This window comes from Mustela nivalis (genome assembly GCF_964662115.1).
Source record: "Mustela nivalis genome assembly, chromosome: 14".
Taxonomy (NCBI): Eukaryota; Metazoa; Chordata; class Mammalia; order Carnivora; family Mustelidae; genus Mustela; species Mustela nivalis.
The window spans coordinates 36,860,841-36,879,440 of record NC_139033.1 but is presented as its reverse complement, the minus strand read 5'-3'; the positions used below and the strand labels follow the sequence as shown (position 1 = coordinate 36,879,440).

General features: G+C 42.4%; 1 protein-coding gene across 2 annotated transcripts; it reads right to left on the bottom strand.

Annotated features, from left to right (window-relative positions):
• Positions 1-169: 169 nt before the first annotated feature.
• Positions 170-18,550, bottom strand: NARS1 (asparaginyl-tRNA synthetase 1). 2 transcript variants are annotated; one of them, XM_082699840.1, is made up of 15 exons: positions 15,945-18,550; positions 14,794-14,876; positions 12,033-12,098; positions 11,840-11,932; positions 11,661-11,750; positions 10,710-10,788; positions 9,593-9,663; positions 7,737-7,823; positions 5,927-6,148; positions 5,615-5,814; positions 4,869-5,004; positions 4,107-4,220; positions 1,959-2,090; positions 1,539-1,670; positions 170-1,279 (listed from the first exon to the last, which is right to left on the bottom strand). In XM_082699840.1, the coding sequence occupies exons 1-15, from the start codon at positions 15,985-15,987 to the stop codon at positions 1,148-1,150; spliced, it is 1,680 nt and encodes a 559-aa protein (XP_082555966.1). In that variant the 5' UTR covers positions 15,988-18,550; the 3' UTR covers positions 170-1,147. The 2 variants fall into 2 exon arrangements, with proteins under 2 accessions (XP_082555966.1, XP_082555967.1); XM_082699841.1 differs by having other exon boundaries at positions 14,794-14,873; positions 15,945-16,077.
• Positions 18,551-18,600: the final 50 nt, after the last annotated feature.

The following is an 18,600-nucleotide window of genomic DNA, read 5'->3' as shown; positions in this document are numbered from 1 at the left end:
AATGTGAAAAAATTGTTCCTTTTCTTTACCGCGTGTTTTTAGTAGTACCTACTAAATTTAGTAATATCTAATTTCACATACATACGTCATGAAAAGTAAAAAGATTTTTAAAAATGCAAAACACATGAACCAATAGGCGTTCAGCTTTAGAAAAATTAAAGCCAGCAAATAGTTTTTAATGTGTGTCCATTTATTGATTGCTGGGAATACAGCCTACTGAGAATACATGACATGCATTTTGGGAAAGAAATTAACCAAATCTGAAATGAAGCCATTCAATAAGCCTGCTGGGAGTTAATAAGGTAGCAGATTAGATCTAAAGTCACAGTGTGGGAAGAGTCAAACGGCCACATACAGTTGTCATTAAGATTCCAGCGGCAAATTCTTTTGGAACTTACTTATTCTTAATTACTTAGAAACTACCAGGAAAGAGAGAAGATCACTCTGCCTCTTTAGCTTAAACTAACGCAAAGAACAACAACAACAAAAAGAATGTGCTGTTATTTCAAATTAACGCAAAATTCCCATTTTTTTTAAATTTCTCCACATCAACTCGTATGCTTTAGAATTATAAGCAGCTCTATAGGATTAGAAAAGATTAATAACCAATGCAAAACTGTCTTTGTTTGATTCCAGTATCTACCAATGAATTTCACTAATACTAGCAGATTTTTTACACCACATTGCCAATTTTCCTTCAAGATGTTTGTTATAAATTGCCTGTACAATAAAATGATATAAATTAAAGAATTCCAGTTACACTTAACAGGGCGGAAAGATTAGGTTACTGGAATGTCTTAGATCATAATTAAATTCTGCTTAATGATATATGTGATACAGACGATGAAAAAATTACAACCTATAATTGGGTAAAATGCTGAACTGGACTTGCGACCGTAGTGTTACACACCACATAGTTCCCCCAAACTTTGTGATGGATGGATAGTGTTCCTTAAAATGCTAACAATGACGTCACTGGATATTCACATGATTTGGATTGCTTTTTGTGGGAGAAAAAAGAAATGGCCATACACCAATGGAATAAAAAAGGGAAGATTCTGGCTTTTTGTTTTTGTATTTTTTTTAAAGAGGCAGTCTGTTCCTTTCATAAACTGTATTCTTTCCTTAATGCTTCTGGAAGAACCAGTTATGGCTTGCAACGCTGGACAAATCGTGGGTACAAGCATACATCTCGGATGTGATACCTATTCAGAATCCAGGTCAAGAATCGTTCCAAGCCCAAGCCATATCCTCCATGAGGACACGTGCCGTATTTTCTCTGTTTAAAAAAAAAAAAAAGAAAAGAAGGACTGCATTAAGCAAGGCCAGTAGCTGGGTTGTTTTTCAAATTAAGTCAACGTATTAGACAAAGACAAAACTAGTCACATGCCACATTACAACCATGAAATTGAATACAGCTTGTTCCCACATCAAAGTACCACACTGAATTCTCTCCTTTTAAAAATTCCAATTTATACAGAACTATTAAAATGAAAACAATTTAAAGAGTATTAAAAACAAAGCACAAAACTGTTTACCTGATCTGTGTACCAGTAATAGGGAGTGGGGTCAATTCCTTCCCTTTTATAACCTGCCAGTATCTCCTCACTATCCCAGATACGCATTGAGCCTCCCACAATCTCACCGACGTTGGGCATCAACACGTCAACCTTTAAAAACAAGTAAATAAAATGCAGTTACTACCAGGCTACAGTTTCAAAGAAAATCACCATTAAACTCATAGCTAAAGGAGCACGATGGTCATGTAATACTCAAATATTCAAAGCCTATAATTTAACAAGATATGATAAGCCCAAGAGAGGACAAAGCCACTTCTTTACATACTGCCATGCTAGATGTATAATGAAATATTTGCCATGAGCTCTATCTTAGTCCAGTGGCAGTCCCCACCCCATTAGAAAGCAAAATTAGTAATACTATTTGAATCACAGACTGACAGATTCTGTAAGGCGGGAATCCTCAGGACATCGCTGCATATAGAAGGACTTGATCTCTACAGGAAATCGACACAGCAAGATGGGCTCATTAATGGTGTCCGTCATCAGTCTCTCAGGAGCTTCTGGGATATCCTGAGGTTAAACAAGACTTCATTAACATTTACAACTCAAAAGGCAACAAGACAGAAGCAGCTCTCACCCACAGCAGCCCTTCATGTTATTAATGTAACGTAGCAGAGACCACACACCCATCCACAACCCAAACACATGGTGGAAGCAACACTTTCTTCCAAAAATAATAAAGGTATTTTAACAACTCGCACGCAGTTATTAAACCAACTGCAAAAGACCTGCTTCCCTTTACAGTAGATCAAGCACCATCTGCTTGAGGAATAAAAACCCACCCACCAAACCCCTAAAAATAAAAAATTAAAAAAACAACAACACTCGAAGCCATTATCACTGAGACTAGATACTGTGCAGTTATTTTTTTCAGTGGCCAATTTTACCCAGCTCTGAAGCAAACGTGGTCCACTTAGTCCCGTGAGGTATAAGACAATCAGTGAAGGCTCCAAAACATCGTTGGTCTATGCACAGCCTGTGTTATTAATAACACCAATCCTTAAACTTTCCTGTTATCTGGACTTCTTGCCTGTTACAGTACATCTATATGGCTTCAATGGTGGTAAGACAGAGCCCTAAGACAAATAACCAGTGTGAAATTTCCAAGTGTAACCACACCTGGAACACTTAGCCAAGAAACGTCAGACGATGATGAACCAAGTTCATCTGCTTCTGTCTCAAAACATCCTTCAGTAACCCACATATAAACTCAAGGTAATACTGAAAACTCTCGTCCTAGTACAAACTGACTGAGAACTTGACAAGACTCATTGGGGCTTGGCAATCTCCTGGCGCAGCTGTCATGAGGCCCCAGGCCCCACTGGAGATGAGTGGGATGCTTCTGGTCTCTCGGCTTTTATCTGTTCTATATACCACAGTAGGATTTAACTGGGGGGAAACAGTCTTACTGCACGTTCCAAAAAGTTGGAAGATTCATCCTCCATTCACCTACTGGATGTAGAACATGGGATGTTCATCTACTCTGGTGACCTCATGTGCATGGGATGACATCAGAATACGATAAATGTTGACAAGCATCAAGGGCTTCCTGAACCATGGACCCTGCCAGGAATTTAGCTTTGAATCCTCACAACTTTGCAAAGCAGCTGTGACCTCCGAGGAAAGAGGGTGGGGTCACTGGCCTTCTGTCACACAGCAATAAGGACACAGGTGGGAGCTAAGCCACCTGGTGGTGGTGGTGGGGGTTTCCTCCAAAGATGGGGCTCTTTCCACTCCATCATACTACTTGGCTAAGTTTTAGGTAATAACACTTCTTAAATTTTTAATACAAAACTTTGTTACTCTATGCCACCAACGAATTCATGAAATGGAAAGAATAATTTATATAGGTCGAGAGTCCTGTTTGTTCTCTCTGTAAATTCCTTCTAAAAATTAAAGCTCTAAGCAGTAGCTGCTCCTCTTTTATCTATAAAGCGGACTTGCAAATACTATGTGAGAAATGGTTAAATGCACTGGGAAAAGGGCTTCACAGTCTACACCTCTGGTACGTCCACACAGTGTATCTGGGACACCAGACCACCTTGGCCTTCTCTCTTGCATTTTAACCAACAGCTATTTTCTTCTTTGACTCTTCTCCAATTGAAGGAGCTTCAATACACTCCTTTGCCGGAGGCTTCCTTTTTGAAAGAGGCGGATACTTTCTCCAAACAAATAAAACGAACATACCGCATATCAACATTTTGCATGAAATTTTAAAGCCTCAAATTTTGCATGAAATGTCTGAGGCACTGTGCCAGCCTAGAGAGCTACCCCTAGAGTCAAGTAAGGAGCATGGACTGACCACAGAAGAGGAAAAAGGCAAAAGATGAGCTGCGAAGGCTATCATGGCGCTAATATTTACTGACCACCACAGAAGCGGACTAAGGCTGACTCTACATCTGTGGACTCAGTGAATCCTCAGACAACCCCAAGGAGGGTCTGTTGTCGCCATTTTTTTGACAAGCGGCTGCCTTCTGCATTCCTGGTTCGATCACCTCAGCAGCAATACACTTAGGCGATGCATACCTCTCCAAATTCATAGAAAGTTCCATCTTCTTTCTTTATGTTGTGTTCCTTCAGCCACACAATAGCATCTGAATAGTTCATCCGCTTAAAAGGCCGTTTGGGAGGCTTGAAGTTCTACAATAGCAAGAAAAAACAGTGTATACAAAGAAACCGAAACACTAAAATTTCCATTATAGGGAAAACTACCCGTTGTTAGTGTAAAATGTTATTTCAGACAAGAAAACAATGAGGACATTTCTAAAAATGGAAAATATACATGACCTCCTCCTATGTAAAATATTATAAAATCATTGGCAATGACTAGTATCAAATTTTACTCTTAAAAATACAGGTACAGAAATGAATGAAGGTGGTCAAAAGGTGTTATAAAACAGTTCTGAGGGTATAATGTGAAGCAAGGGGACTACAGCTAACAATACTCTATTTATAAATGTGAAATTTGCTAAGAGAGTAGATCTTAGAAGGCTGCAGCATAAAAAAGAACAAACTGTACCAGTGTCTGGTAAGAGATGTTATCTAGACTTATGATAATCATTTCATAATACATACAACTATCAAATCATGATGCTGCACACCTGACACTAACATAATGCTATCAATTTTACCTTAAAAAATAAAAGATAAAAATATGTGTGCATATATGCACTTATAGCAAAGCTCGCCACGCCATTAAATCTATAAAAACCGAAGGTGAAGACATCATTACCTCCCCCCTTCCCCCACCAAATCATGACTTTGCATTTCCATAAACAGCACACCTACCGGGTTGAGGTCACGCACTATACTCGCTGCAGGAGATTTCAAGACTCTATCTACCACGTCACAAACCAAGTCCTCCAATCGGTTCAGGAGCTCATCAAAGGTCAGGAAAGGACACTCTGCTTCCACATGAGTATATCTAAAAAACAAGATACTAGCTGGCAGCCGGTCTACCTTTCTGCGAAGTTTCTCTTAAGTAAGGATTTTAACATCGCAAAACTGCGCAGAAATGTAAAATTCCAGCACTGCTAACCAACTCCCCACTCAGCCCATTAGCTTTATTTCAGTTTTTTGGTTTTTTTTTTTTTAAGATTTTATTTATTTGTCAGACAGAGACAGCAAGTGAGGGAACACAAGCAGAGGGAGTGGGAGAGAGAGAAGCAGGCCTCCCACTGAGCCCGATGCGGGGCTTGATCCCTGGACCCTGGGATCATGACCTGAGCCAAAGGCAGACATGCAACGAGCGAGCCATCCAGGTGGGCCACAGGCAAGTTTTAGAGTCCCTACCTTTCCTCCCTTAAAAAGAGTGATTTCTTGTTTATTCTTAACATATAAAGGATCAAGGAAAAGTGAAAGACGAGAACATCGCTAGGTATGGCCCAGGAGGCAAACCTTCATACATGGCTCCCAGTAATTTGTGGAATGGCCCTCCACACACTCTTAAAGTACTGCCTACATAAAGACTGCTACACTAAACGTATGTTCTTAAAAGTAATTTTTTAAACAAAACTAAAAAGACAATTCCGTACTCAGCAAGGTGCCTTCGTGTTCTAGACTGTTCTGCCCTGTATGACTGTGCGATACAAAACACATCTCCCAGAGCTGGAATGCAGGTCTCCAGGTACAACTGAGAGGACTGAGTCAAAAATGCCTCTTCCCCAAAATAGTCAAGCTTGAAGAGCGTGGCACCTCCTTCCACTTGGGTTTGCACTAACGTTGGAGGAGTAACCTGTTCAAAAGAAAAGGGGGAGTAAGTAAAGGCCGATTGTGAGTGCCACTATTCAAGTTTTAAAATGGCCAAAGGTACTGTTTGTTTGCAAACGATGATGAACCACACTTACTTCATGGTACCCCCTATCAAAGAAGTGATCTCGAAAGCACCGGGTGACCACAGAACGTGCTTTCAGGATCTTGGACATGTTTTCTCCCCGGATCATCATGTGTCGGTTGTTGAGCTGGACGTCCACGTCAGACTCCTCGTTAATCAAGTTATCAGCTCCTCCAGCAGGGGCCAACCCAATCAGTTCCCAGAAGTCACAGCTCAGCTCATGGCCCCCGGGGGCCTCATTTTAGAAGGGGGGAGGCAGGGAAAAAGGAGAGAGAAGGAAACAAAAACTAACATTATTGGAGATTTTAATTTATGTCAAAATTGTTGGTAAGATAATTTTAGACATCACCATTATCAGCCTACCCTTCTAGACAAAGACCTAATAATCTGATTTTATTTTGATATTTAATATTCCTTTCAGAGTAAATCCACACATGATTTTTAAACAACAGAAAAGCAAAAACTAGAAAATAAATGATAATCTTGCAACGGAGTAACTACTAACTGCTGTTATCATTCGATGTATCTTCCTAACCCTTCCCTGTTAAGTTAAAATATCATTTTATCGACACTGAAACACTCCTTAAATGCAAAGGTTTTACTGAAAGCTGTTTCTCTTTGGAATGGATATATGATAAAAATTTAAATTCTCCCTAGTAATTCCATTAAAAGCAATTTATTTTAGAAGCCACATATCACGGAATATACAATTACCTTGGTGCCAAACCCTGGAGAGCAAGTAACACATCATAACAACTCCGTTCTGCAAATCACATTACTTCAGTGAACTTGAATCAGATACTCATGCTTAATTTAGGTTTTTTTACATGAACTCTGGGAGACCCTCTGATATCGATATTTCTAGTCTATTAAGGAGTACTCTAGGGGCTCCCTCTGGTGGTTAATAGGTCACATTTGTTTGTTTTCTTTCCCAGCCAACAAATATAACCACAGTAATTATGTGAAAAGTAATTACCAACAAGTAACCGTTACGTGCCTGTTGGCTGGAGAAGAAACAACTCTCTGAATATCAGAATTATATTTAACTTTCTCTAAAAGAAACTTTCAAATTCTATTCAGGAAGTTTCAGATTTAGATTACTGCTCTTTCCTGAAGCTTTTGGGTAAATTTTTTTTTTTTTTAAAGATTTTATTTATTTATTTGTCAGAGAGAGAGCAAGCGAGAGCGAGCACAGGCAGACAGAGTGGAAGGCAGAGTCAGAGGGAGAAGCAGTCTCCCTGCGGAGCAAGGAGCCCGATGTGGGACTCGATCCTAGGACGCTGGGATCATGACCTGAGCCGAAGGCAGCTGCTTAACCAACTGAGCCACCCAGGCGTCCCAGGGTAAATTTTTTTTTAAAGATTTTATTTATTAATTTGACAGATGGAGATCACAAATAGGCAGAGAGAGAGGAGGAAGCAGGCTCCCCGCTGAGCAGAGAGCCCGATGCGGGGCTCCATCCCAGGACCCTGGGACATGACCTGAGCAGAAGGCAGAGGCTTTAACCCACTGAGCCACCCAGGCACCCCATGGGTAGATTACTTTTATTTCCAACTGGCTGAAAAGCTAATCATGCATCCATAGCAAAGTGACTGTACTATGGCCCATGAGGGTTATTTATGAATTCTATAAAGTTGGAAATCCCTGAGTGTGTTATATCATCTGAGTTGTATGGTAGACATATTTCCCTGGAAGAGGAAAAGGCATCCTAAATTTATCAAGTACATCGCATCTGTGTATTTATTTGCCAAATCCCTAAAGTACAAATAAGAACACTGGAGAACAAAGACACACTTACCCACTGAGAAAATCAACCTACTCACCTGCTTGCCCTTTGGGGTCAGATTTAGCGTTCCATACACTGCAACACTACTCTCCGTGGCCAAGACAACCCCATTGTAACACTGACACTATAAAAAAGATAAAAGTCCGTATTTACTACTCACATTTACGTTAAGATGTGTGCTCTGATGTACAGAAAGCTAAGCAGATTACTCAAATAAAAGCTACCTGTCTAAAACTAGTAAAAGAAGATGGCCATCGATTTTTTTTTTTTTTTAGTATTAACCAAGAATAGCTATTTTTGTAGGAGGGTTGATCTACAGAGAAATATGTATGTAAACAGATATTTTACATATATACATATGCATAAATGACAGTAGCCCACATCCCTTAAAAACATCTGAACAGCTCATTTTATTTTCTTTAAAATTCAGACTGCTGGGATAATAAACCACCCACCTGGGCTACGATCAACACTTGCTAAAACCGCTAGGACAGAAGTGACAGGTAGCTTTACTGTGGAGGGATCAGGCTACCAACACTTTAACCCGCTATCATAAAACCATTAAAAAAGGCAAGAGGACATTATGTGTCTTTGATGTGAGACAATGAGAAGCACACAGCCTTGCCCATGAAGTAGTTGTTCCAAGAAAGATATCAAACTAAGTCAAACAAAATGAAAAATCTCCCAAACCTGAATCTGATAAGCTTGTAAGAACTCCAGAGGAGAGGAATACGTTAAATGACCCCGAGGAGGCAACCAGCCAGACTCGGAGTAGAGGAGAGCCACTGGACAACCAAACAGGTTGTTTTAAACAAATTTGGTAGAAAAGACAATAGAAAGGACGAATGGTTACAGACTGAAAGAGTTTCAGAGCCACATCAGCTCAGTGCAGTGCAGAGATCTCGTCTGGGTTCTCATTCAAACCAAACAACTGTAGAAAGACATTATGAATCAACTGGGAGAATCTGACTGATGTTTAGGAGTTGCCTGTTTGGCGAGGGTGTAATTAATATTAGCGTGGTTATAGCACAAATACTTTTTCTTGGAGATGTGTATGCAAGTGTATTTATATAAAATGATATGATGTCTAGAGGGGTCAGAGGGGTGAGCAGTAAACCAGAATTGGCCATTTATTAGTCATTACTTGCTAGGGACTTAGTGTTTTTGTCCCTCCAAATTGCCTATGTTGAAATCCTAGGCCCCTGTGTGCTGGTGTGAGGAAGTGGGCCCTTGGACAGGAGAATAGGGTGAGATAAGGGTATGCTCCTCCTTCTGCTCTCCACCATGCAAGGACACGCCAAGTCAAACATGACCATGCTGACACCCTGAGCTCGACTTCCAGCCTGCAGGACTGTGAGATAATTTCCTTCATTTATATGCCACCCAGTCTGTGACTAAGACCGAACCAAAGCCGGGTGATGAGCACATGAGGTTTCTTTATACAGGTGACTTCGAACAATTTGGGGATTAGGAGTGCTGACCCCCTGTGCAGTCTAAGATCCACATACAACTTGATTCTCCCACAACTTTAATGGCCTATGATTGAAGCCTTGCCGACAACACAAAGTCAACTAACACGTATTTTATGTATTAGGCGTAACATACCGCGTTCTTATAAGAAGTTTGAGAAAAGAAGGTCATAAAGAAGAAAGTCATAAAGAAAATTCACTCATAGCATAAAAAAAAAAAAATCAAGGCCCCAGCAGACACATGCAGTTCAAACCCATGTTGTTCAATGGTCAACTGTACCGTTCTATTTTTTATGCGCTTGAAATTTTCTCTAACAGTTTAAAATATATATACAGATCCTAAAACTCCTAAAACTAACAATAAAGGAGCTTCCTGGGAAAAAAAACAACAGATTTTCAGCGAGAAATAAGAAAAAATATTTACCAGATCATCTGACAAGACACACTGAAGATAGCCTGTACCGTCCCGCAACACCAGAAACATTAAATTCTTTCCTAAAGTGAGAAAGAAAAATGTAGCCCGACCGCTCTCAAGGCACTTAAAAGTACTTTCTCATAATTTCATCTTGTAATAGGTAACTCCACGGTAAAATTGTTCTGAGTTCAAACCTCCCGCGTGGCCCCCTTCCTCTCAAGTGGCCATTGGAAACATCACTACTCAGTGTCTGCAAAGCATTTCACCTTCTTCACTGTATTTCCATATCCTATGTGAGCCTCGTGATCCACGTGATCATGGGAGAGCAAGACTGTCAGAAACTTGACACGAGGGATTGTGTCTCCCTCACCACTGAATCCCCTGCACGGCCTAGCATAGGGCTGTGTACTCAACGAGAGGTAGATAAATATTGCTGCCCAGGGACGCCTGGGTGGCTCAGTCAGTTAAGCAGCTGCCTTCAGCTCAGGTCATGATCCCAGGGTCCTGGAATCGAGTCCTGCATCAGACTCCTTGCTTGGCAGGGAGCCTACTTCTTCCTCTGCCTCTGCCTGCTGTTCCCCCTGCTTGTGTACACATGCTCTCTCTCTGTTAAATAAATAAAATCTTTAAAAATATATATATATATGTTGCTGCCCAGAATCCCTTTTCATTTATGCCTCATCTCCTTTTATGAAGATGTGTAACTACTTATAATAAAATACATGTTAATAAAATAATAGTTACAGATAGCAAAAAGTCAGGACTGAGAGAAGTAGAATGCAAACACACAAATTATAAAAGCCAACACTACTGCCAGGAATGAATTTCAGAGTTGGCTCTGCCCTTCCTGTAACACATCCCCTGCCTTTCATTAAATAATTAAATTCAGCTAGACAAATATTTACTGGATACTCCTGATCTCTGTGATTGCTTCCAGTTAAATAGCATTTAAATAATTTTTAAACCTGTCATAACAAATTTACGATGTAATTCACTATCTTCTTTTATAAACCAGCACCCCAAACTAAAAATATCCCCACCTAAGTAAATGTTTTTATGTCCTTCTTCACCTAGAGCAGGGATGTCTAAAATTCAAGAGAAACAAAAGAAAAGCTCCACCATTTACCTTGCCTGCGCAGCCTGTGGACCCAGCCAAACACCTTTACTCTTTGGCCTTTATATCCTCCTAGGGCATGAATCTTCACCTGCGAAATCGAAGTCAATAACGTTCGACCGATCATGTTCTTTATTACGTATCAGCTTCTCCACTAAAACTAGACGGACGGCAGTCAAGTGTCACAAATTCACAAATGATGCAAAACGACAATCCTTCTACAATAAACGTTCACCATATTAGAGTGGTTAAAAAAAAAAAAATCCAAGTCTTTCTCTTAGTGCAAAACTGACACTGAGAACCATCTGGAATTTCAGAAACTGCTATATAAAATCAGTGAATAAATGAATTCATAAGAGCAACAAGTCTGCGTGAAGCCCTTCCTGCCCTCACAGTTCCTCCCGACACACAAGGCAGAAGCTAGCCGAGGCTAGCTATCGGTCTGGAGGAAGGCAGGAGGAGTACAGGAAGGGGAGGCTAAAGGTAGCCAAGACACTTTCATCACTAGGACATAGGAAAAAGACCACCCATGAGCAGTAAGAACTATTTGAAATCTAAGCATGGCCACTCACAGCTCAACATCTGTTCTACGAAAAAATGCAGAGGAATTCAATTCACAAAATCACAGAACATTTTATCTATTTAAAAATACCACGAAAATCATGGATTTTGACCTCCTCATTTTACAGTGAGGAAATGGACACGTAGGGAGGGCGACACTTAGCTGGCTTTTAGGTGGGACAGGAATCGTTCAACACGTAATTACTAAACTTTATGATAAAGTGAACCCCCAAAGGACCAGCTTCCTAACTTTAAAATGTTATTTTCTCTCTATCCCCTTTAAAAGGAAAGGAAGGACGGACAGAGTCAAGGAGCGCACCAGCCGGCCCGGCCCTCGGACACAGAGCCGACAGTCTGACAGGGTGTGACGGCGATGTTTGGGACAGTATGTGTTACACTCACACATTTTGGCTCGGGAAGATTTGGATCATTTTTAATGGTAATCTTCTTTGCTTCTTCCAGGTTCTTTTCTCTCCGCAAACTGTCTTCTGCCTAATTTTTAACAATAAAGCAGTCTGTTAACACAAGGTTTCCAGTATTCTAACTTAAAAAACATTCACAGTGGCAAAATCATTGCTCACCTCTTTCTTTTCCCGGGATTCACTCTTCATTTGTTCCCTATGCCACATTTTTTTAATGTTTTTCATCTGTGATTTAGAAATAACATCCCACCTCTGGAGAGAAAAAGAGATATTGATTTTTTCCAGAATCTCTACGTTCTGATGAAAATTTATTTACAAAATATAATTCGGTAGAGTTTTTGGCTCACCCTACCTCATTTTCTTTTTGTGAATCTATGTAAATGGTCGGAAACGGTTCTTTTCCTACTGTCATCAGAGCCTTGAGTGGGAAGGGAAGAAAAGAAAATTTAATATTGTACCGTATCTGACATCAAAATAACAACCTAATTATGAGGTAACTTCAACTATCTAGAACACCAACAAGAGCCAAGAAGAGGGATGCCTGGGTGGCTCAGTAGGTTAAGCATCTGCCTTCAGCTCAGGTCACGATTCCTGGGTCCTGAGATCAAGTCCCACATCAGGCTCCTTGCTCAGCGGGGAGCCTGCTTCTCCCTCTTCCTGCCACTGCCCCTACTTGTGCTGTTTCTCTCTCTCTCTCTCTCTCTGACAAATAAATAAATAAAACCTTAAAAAAAAAAAAAAGAGCCAAGAAAAAAAGCATACAAACCCCAACAGCCAAAAGTGAAGATTGAAAGAATGACTGGTCGGACATACTAAGAAAACTTTGCTTAAAGCAGAAGCCATGCGGTCCTCTCACAAACAATTCTAGCACGCGTGACTACACAATACAGTTGATCCCTGAACACGGGTTTAAACTGCGTGGATCTGCTTATATGCACATGTTTTTCCTATAGATACATTACAGTGTTGTAAATACATTTTGTTCTCATAATTTTTAACATTTGCTGTTTTCTAGTTTACTTCTTTGTAAAAATACAGTATAGAATACACATAACATTTAGAATATGTGTTGACTGTTTCTGCTATTGGTTTATCTTATTGGTATGTTACTGGCTTCTGGTCAACTATAAGCTATCGGTATTGCAGACTTTTGACTCTGCAGGGGTCAGTGCCCCAAACCCCGGGTTGTTCAAGGGTCGAGTGTATACAGTTTCCTGGTACAACTAGACTAGAAGCAGCGGATTTCCAGTGGCTGCAGGGACCGGCAGGAAGTATACTGAGAACACCAGAGGAGAGACAACCGACAGTGAAAGTCAACTGCAGATCACACCTAAGTGGCTCTTCTTCACTAAGGAATCAGGGAAGTTGCTTCTGAAACTCTTTCAGAAACAAAAGTAACGGTTAAGAACATAAAAGGCTAAGCTTCATTTAATTTGAAAAATTCCTGTATGTAGAATACCTCTTTTCATAAATACGAGGACATGTCAGGGGTTGCTGTGCCATTTATATTTTATAGTTTGTATTACTTGATTAAGTCAGCCAAGAAATGTTAACAAATTAATCTCTCTGGTTGTATGATCTGAAGCTTGTGGAAACTAAAGGTCTAGTTCCAGACCTGGAAAATACTTTTCACTTTCTTTTAACACTAACCCCGACTCAATGATCACCGCAGAGGAGGGAACCTGGATCTTTTAAAAACATCTAAGACAGGGATGCCTGGGTGGCTCAGTGGGTTAAGCCTCTGCCTTCTGCTCAGGTCATGGTCTCAGGGTCCTGGGATCGAACCCCACATGGGGCTCTCTGCTCAGCGGGGAGCCTGCTTCCTCCCTGCTCCCGCCTGCCTCTCTGCCTACTTGTGATTTCTGTCTGTCAAATAAATAAATAAAATCTTAAAAAAAAAAAAATGTAAGAGAGTTCTTCTTTTTAATAACTACACTTGAGGGGTGGCTCAGTTGGTTAAAAGACCGACCGCCTTGGGCTCAGGTCAGGATCAGGTCAGGTCAGGCTCAGGTCATGATCCTGGAATCCCAGCAATGAGTCCCCACAGGCTTCTCCCTCTGACCCTCCCCCGCTCACACTCTCTCTCACTCATTCTCTCTCTCTCAAATAAATAAATAAAATCTTTAAAAAAAAAATTACACTTGGTAGAGATGTTTGTAAATCACTAAGAATTTGCTACCTGAAACTCTCTATTGATCCCTCCTTTTGTTAATCACCTAAATTAAGAGTTAGAAGCCAAACTGTAATTCCCCAAATGAGAACAGCACACTTTGCTAATAGTGACATTTTGCAAACATTCTCCTAAATGTCAGTTTTGGGGAGCCATAGGAATCACCTCAACAACTGGAAATGAGAGAAAGATTTCCTTCCAAAAATTGAAAAGCAAGACTCAGCTTCCCCAAGTCCCACTAAGTTCATGCCCAGATTTCTTCGTTTTTTAAAAAGATTTTATTTACTTATTTGACAGAGATTGAGAGAGAGAGAGAAAGTGAGAGCAAGCACAAGCAAGGAAGTGGCAGGCAGAGGGAGAGGGAGAAGCAGGCTCCCCACTGGGTAGACAGCCTGAAACACAGGGGACGCGATGGGACTGGATCCCAGGACCCTGGGATCATGACCTGAGCTGAAGGCAGACACTTAACCAAGTGAGCCAGCCAGGCGCTCCTACCCAGATTTCTTCTAAATGGACTCCTAAGAGGCCTCTTGGTGAATTTACCACTAGAATCCAGATGTGATCCTGAGTCTTGAGACTCAAAGACTTAACTGATATCTGTACACTACAAACGGACTCATTTCTCGGAGCAGACACTCAGTAACTCATGAGTCTGGGATGCTAATTTACTAATGTACTATTACTTCTCAGGATCTAAAGTCCTCAAGTGAATTTAGCATATTCTCTCAGCAGGATACGGAAAAAAAGAAGACACATGTTAAAAATGTTCAAATATAAGTTTAGACTTATTCACCCAATAAAGCTGTATACATTCCTCCTTTTCTCTTTTCTAAAAATTCTCTCCAAAATCTGGTGCCTGAGATACAGTTATTGACAAGTCAGATATTAACAGACACTAGTCATTAAGAAATGTAGTCATTTTCTGAATGAGAAGAAATACTACCTTTAAGCCCGTTTTAAAAGGTTTCTCCTTGGTTCCATCACCTGTAGCATCATTTCCCTCTCGATCGGAGACATAGAGCTCTGCTGTTTTACAAAAGCAGAATGAGTTATTCATTTGGCCAGTAATTATTAGTCATTTCATACTTTAACTATCTCACCCATTCTTTATCTTTGTGAACAGAACAAGCATCTGATTAGTAAAAAATTACCACGGCCCAAAAGAAATTATATCATGATTCTTTCCCACGCCTCTAATTCAGTGACATCTATCCCATAAAAACATACTAGCTACAAATCTGGCTTTTCAAAATGAACTTTGATGATTTTAATTTGTGATACTGCTTCTAGCTCCTTGATGAAGGCTTTGAAGTTGGCCAGACCAGACTGGAATCTTGGATGTTGTACCTTAAAAGCCAGGGTGACTCTGGGGAAATCACTTAACCCACTGAGCTTATTTGTCTAGGAAATGAGGGGAAAAAACAATACCCATCTTGAAGGTCTATAGGGAGGACGTAATGAAGTAACACGTATCAATCAGCTATCCCAGTGAGAGTGCACCGATGTCAAATAAATACCGCTTCCTTCTGATCTTTAAAGGAAATGAAGCTCTGAGCTTAACGAATTGCACAAGACCTTACAACTAATTAGGTGTGAACACCAGCATCAATCCTGGTCCCTTTTTTCCTTTTTCTATTGCACCACACGGTCTCCCTGCAAATCTCAATATAAATGAGGATGTGTGAAAGCGAATTAGAATTCAAGAGTCCCTTCCGGACGATCACTTCGAAGAGCTTAAATATTTGGGGGTACTCGGACGTCTTATAGTGCCTCGCGGTGGCTAAGTCTCAGCTGAATCACCAGACTGTTTGCAGGGGGGCAGGGCGAGGAGTGGCCGCCATCCCAATCGCCGGACGGGGCAGGGGTGCCCGAGGGGGCGTCGAGGGGGAACCGGCCCCGCCCAGCGAGTCGCGGTCCAGCAGGGGTTCAGGCTCCTCCCTCCCCCACCCAACCCTCCCCCCACCTCCAATCTTTCCTGTACAAATATCAGTGGACCGCCCACTCGAAGCCAGGCCATCTGCCGCAGCTCGGTTCCTGGCCCACGTAGGGTTCCCGCTCCACTTACACAGTCCGGGATCCCCGGGCTTCACTCACCTAGTACCATCCCGGCGGTCGGCCCGGTCACCTCCAAGGACATCGTCTCCAACACTCTGCCGCCTGGTCACCCCAACGTGCACCGGTGGCTTCCTCGACTAGGACGTTGCATCAGAACGTCATGCATAGGTCGCCCCAGTGAGTCACCCGAGCGTCGCGGCTCCATTGGTTACAGGAGGATAGGGTAAGTGGGCGGATGTTGTTGCTGCCGCCATCTTTGAGCCGGGCACAGGCAACTTCCGGGTCCGCCGCTGGGTCCTGGCGCCCTCGGGCTATCCGGGTCCCGGCGACCCCGGACTTCCCGGACGCCTAGACCCACTGGGGGCAGCAGTCTTCTCTGCCTTCGGTCCCCACCTTCCTACTTTTCCTACTGAATTATCCAGTTTCTCCCCCAGCTGTAGGTGCGCTGGGGCCGTTTTGGAAACTAGACCAATTTCGTTCCTTAGCCCCAAATGTTGGAATGCTTGTGGAATTAATGTCATCATCAAGTGTATTGAGCACCGGCCACGAGGAGGGGTGGGAGCCCGTGTTAGGGCCGTGAAAGTAGTCCTACCTCACGTGCATTGCCTGTTGTGAAATATCAAGGCCATTTAATTTTGCAACCTAAGTGGATGAACATGTAGTACTTCTGTATTTATGATTCGGATTATTGATACTTTTATTTAAAGTTATAAGGATCGCTATTAGGGAGGCTGTAATAATGTTGTGGGGAAAAACTAGGGCTTCAAACCCGCTTGGAACTCTGGTTCCGCCTTTTACTAACTGCTTTGGGAAGAAGTTCCCAACCTAAGCTAATTTCCCTGTTTGTGAAGGATAGTGTAAATTCACTGCCCAGCACATAATAGATGCTAAATAAAGGGTAGCTAAAATTATCATTCTTTGTTGAATGAAATACCGGAGTTTGTCTTTGAGTGGAAGGAAAACTTATTTGCATTAGGAGAGAAACTAAAAATAACTCCAAACTTAAGTTCAGACTCTGGAGAATATGAACCAAATACTTCTCTTCAAGAGTATTTCATCCAATTTCATGGACTTCCCCTTTCCCTCTTTGCTAACTTTTTGTGTTTGACCACACATATAATCGTTATCTGTTGCTGCAAAGCAAATTACCCCAAACTTTGGAGCTTAAGACAATGAACATTCATTACTTCACACAGTTTCTGAAAGTGATGAATCCAGGGGTGGCTTCATTGGGGATTGGGTCTCAGGGTCTCCTGAATCAGGCTGCCCGGGGCTGCAGTCTTCTGAAGCTTGGCTAGGTGAGGATCTGCTACCAGGCTCACTCACAGGGCTGCTGGCAGAAGGCCTAGGTTCTTTGCGGAATGGGCTCCCCATAGTGCTTCTAATGACGGGACAGCTGACATTTCCAAAAGCAAGTGATCAGAGAGAGAGCAAGCTGTATTGGTTATCTATTGCTGTATAATCACCCCAAACTTCAAACAACATTTGGCTTTTCGCGTTGTCTGTGGACCAGGAACTTGGGTCTCTGAAAAGGCCACAATCCAGATGTGGGCTGGAACTGCAGGCCTCATATTTTAAGACTCTGAAGTCTCACCTGGGATGCATCCTCTATCACGCTCACTCAGCTGAGTGTTGGGCTCAGTTCTTTGCCACGGGGGCCTCGCCATCAGGCAGCAAGCTTCATCAGAGCAGGCAAACAAGATGGAAGCCACAATCATTTGTAACCTGTTCTCAGAACTGACATCCCTAACCTTCACCATATGCTGCTTTATTGGAATCCTGTCACCTGATCCAGCCTACACTCAAAGAAAGGGTTTTACACCAGCACATGCCTATTAGGAGGTGAGGTCGATGTGGCCATCTTAGAAAGCTGCCTTCCCAAACTGCGGTGCCTCTTGTCACCTGATTAGTGAGGTGACATTTCATCATTTCTATTTACTGTTTTGGTCACATGGACCAACCCTCGTACAACATGGGAGAGGACTACACAGAGGAGAAAACCAGGAGGTGAGGCTCAGTGGAAACCATCCTAGGGGCTGCCTGCCACCAGCTGGATGAAGTTCTCCTCTTCACCCTGCCCTGGGCCCCCAGAGGCTGACTGATGGGGACTGCATCCACGTGCTGTCTTCTGGTCAAATACAGCTAGAGGGGAACACAGCAGGAGAGCAAGAGAGAGGACAGTAAGCTCGGGGTATTTATTCGCCCAGCTGCCTTGCCACAGGTTGGCTGCATCTGGCTCCAGTCAGGCGGCACTAAGAAACCGTCATCTGGACTGCCCTTCATGCACTGTTTGGCTGACAGTCTCAAGGAAGCAGAACTTTCCTTGCAGTGTCACGTAAAGGGGTCACTTCCAAGAACAAACTGAATGAATGAAATGAAATGAAATGAAAATGGATGACATTGCTCTTCTGTCTCCTCACCCGACTCTGGCCAGCTGGGGCCGCTCCCTTCTCGTGGTCCTCGACTGTCAGTCTCCGCGCCCTCTCAGGGTTGTCCCAGTCTGGGCTGACTCCCACTTCTCTCCAGTCTCTAGATGCGAGTCTAAGTCTTAACACTGTGTTGGCCCTCATGGGCCACCGTAGCCGACAGCCTGTTTGAACTCAGGGCGCGCGACGCCGGAGCCGCCATGTCTTCTCCGGCCATTTCCGCCTCTCGCTCACCTGGTCCTGCCTCGTGGCTCCACCCATTACCTCCA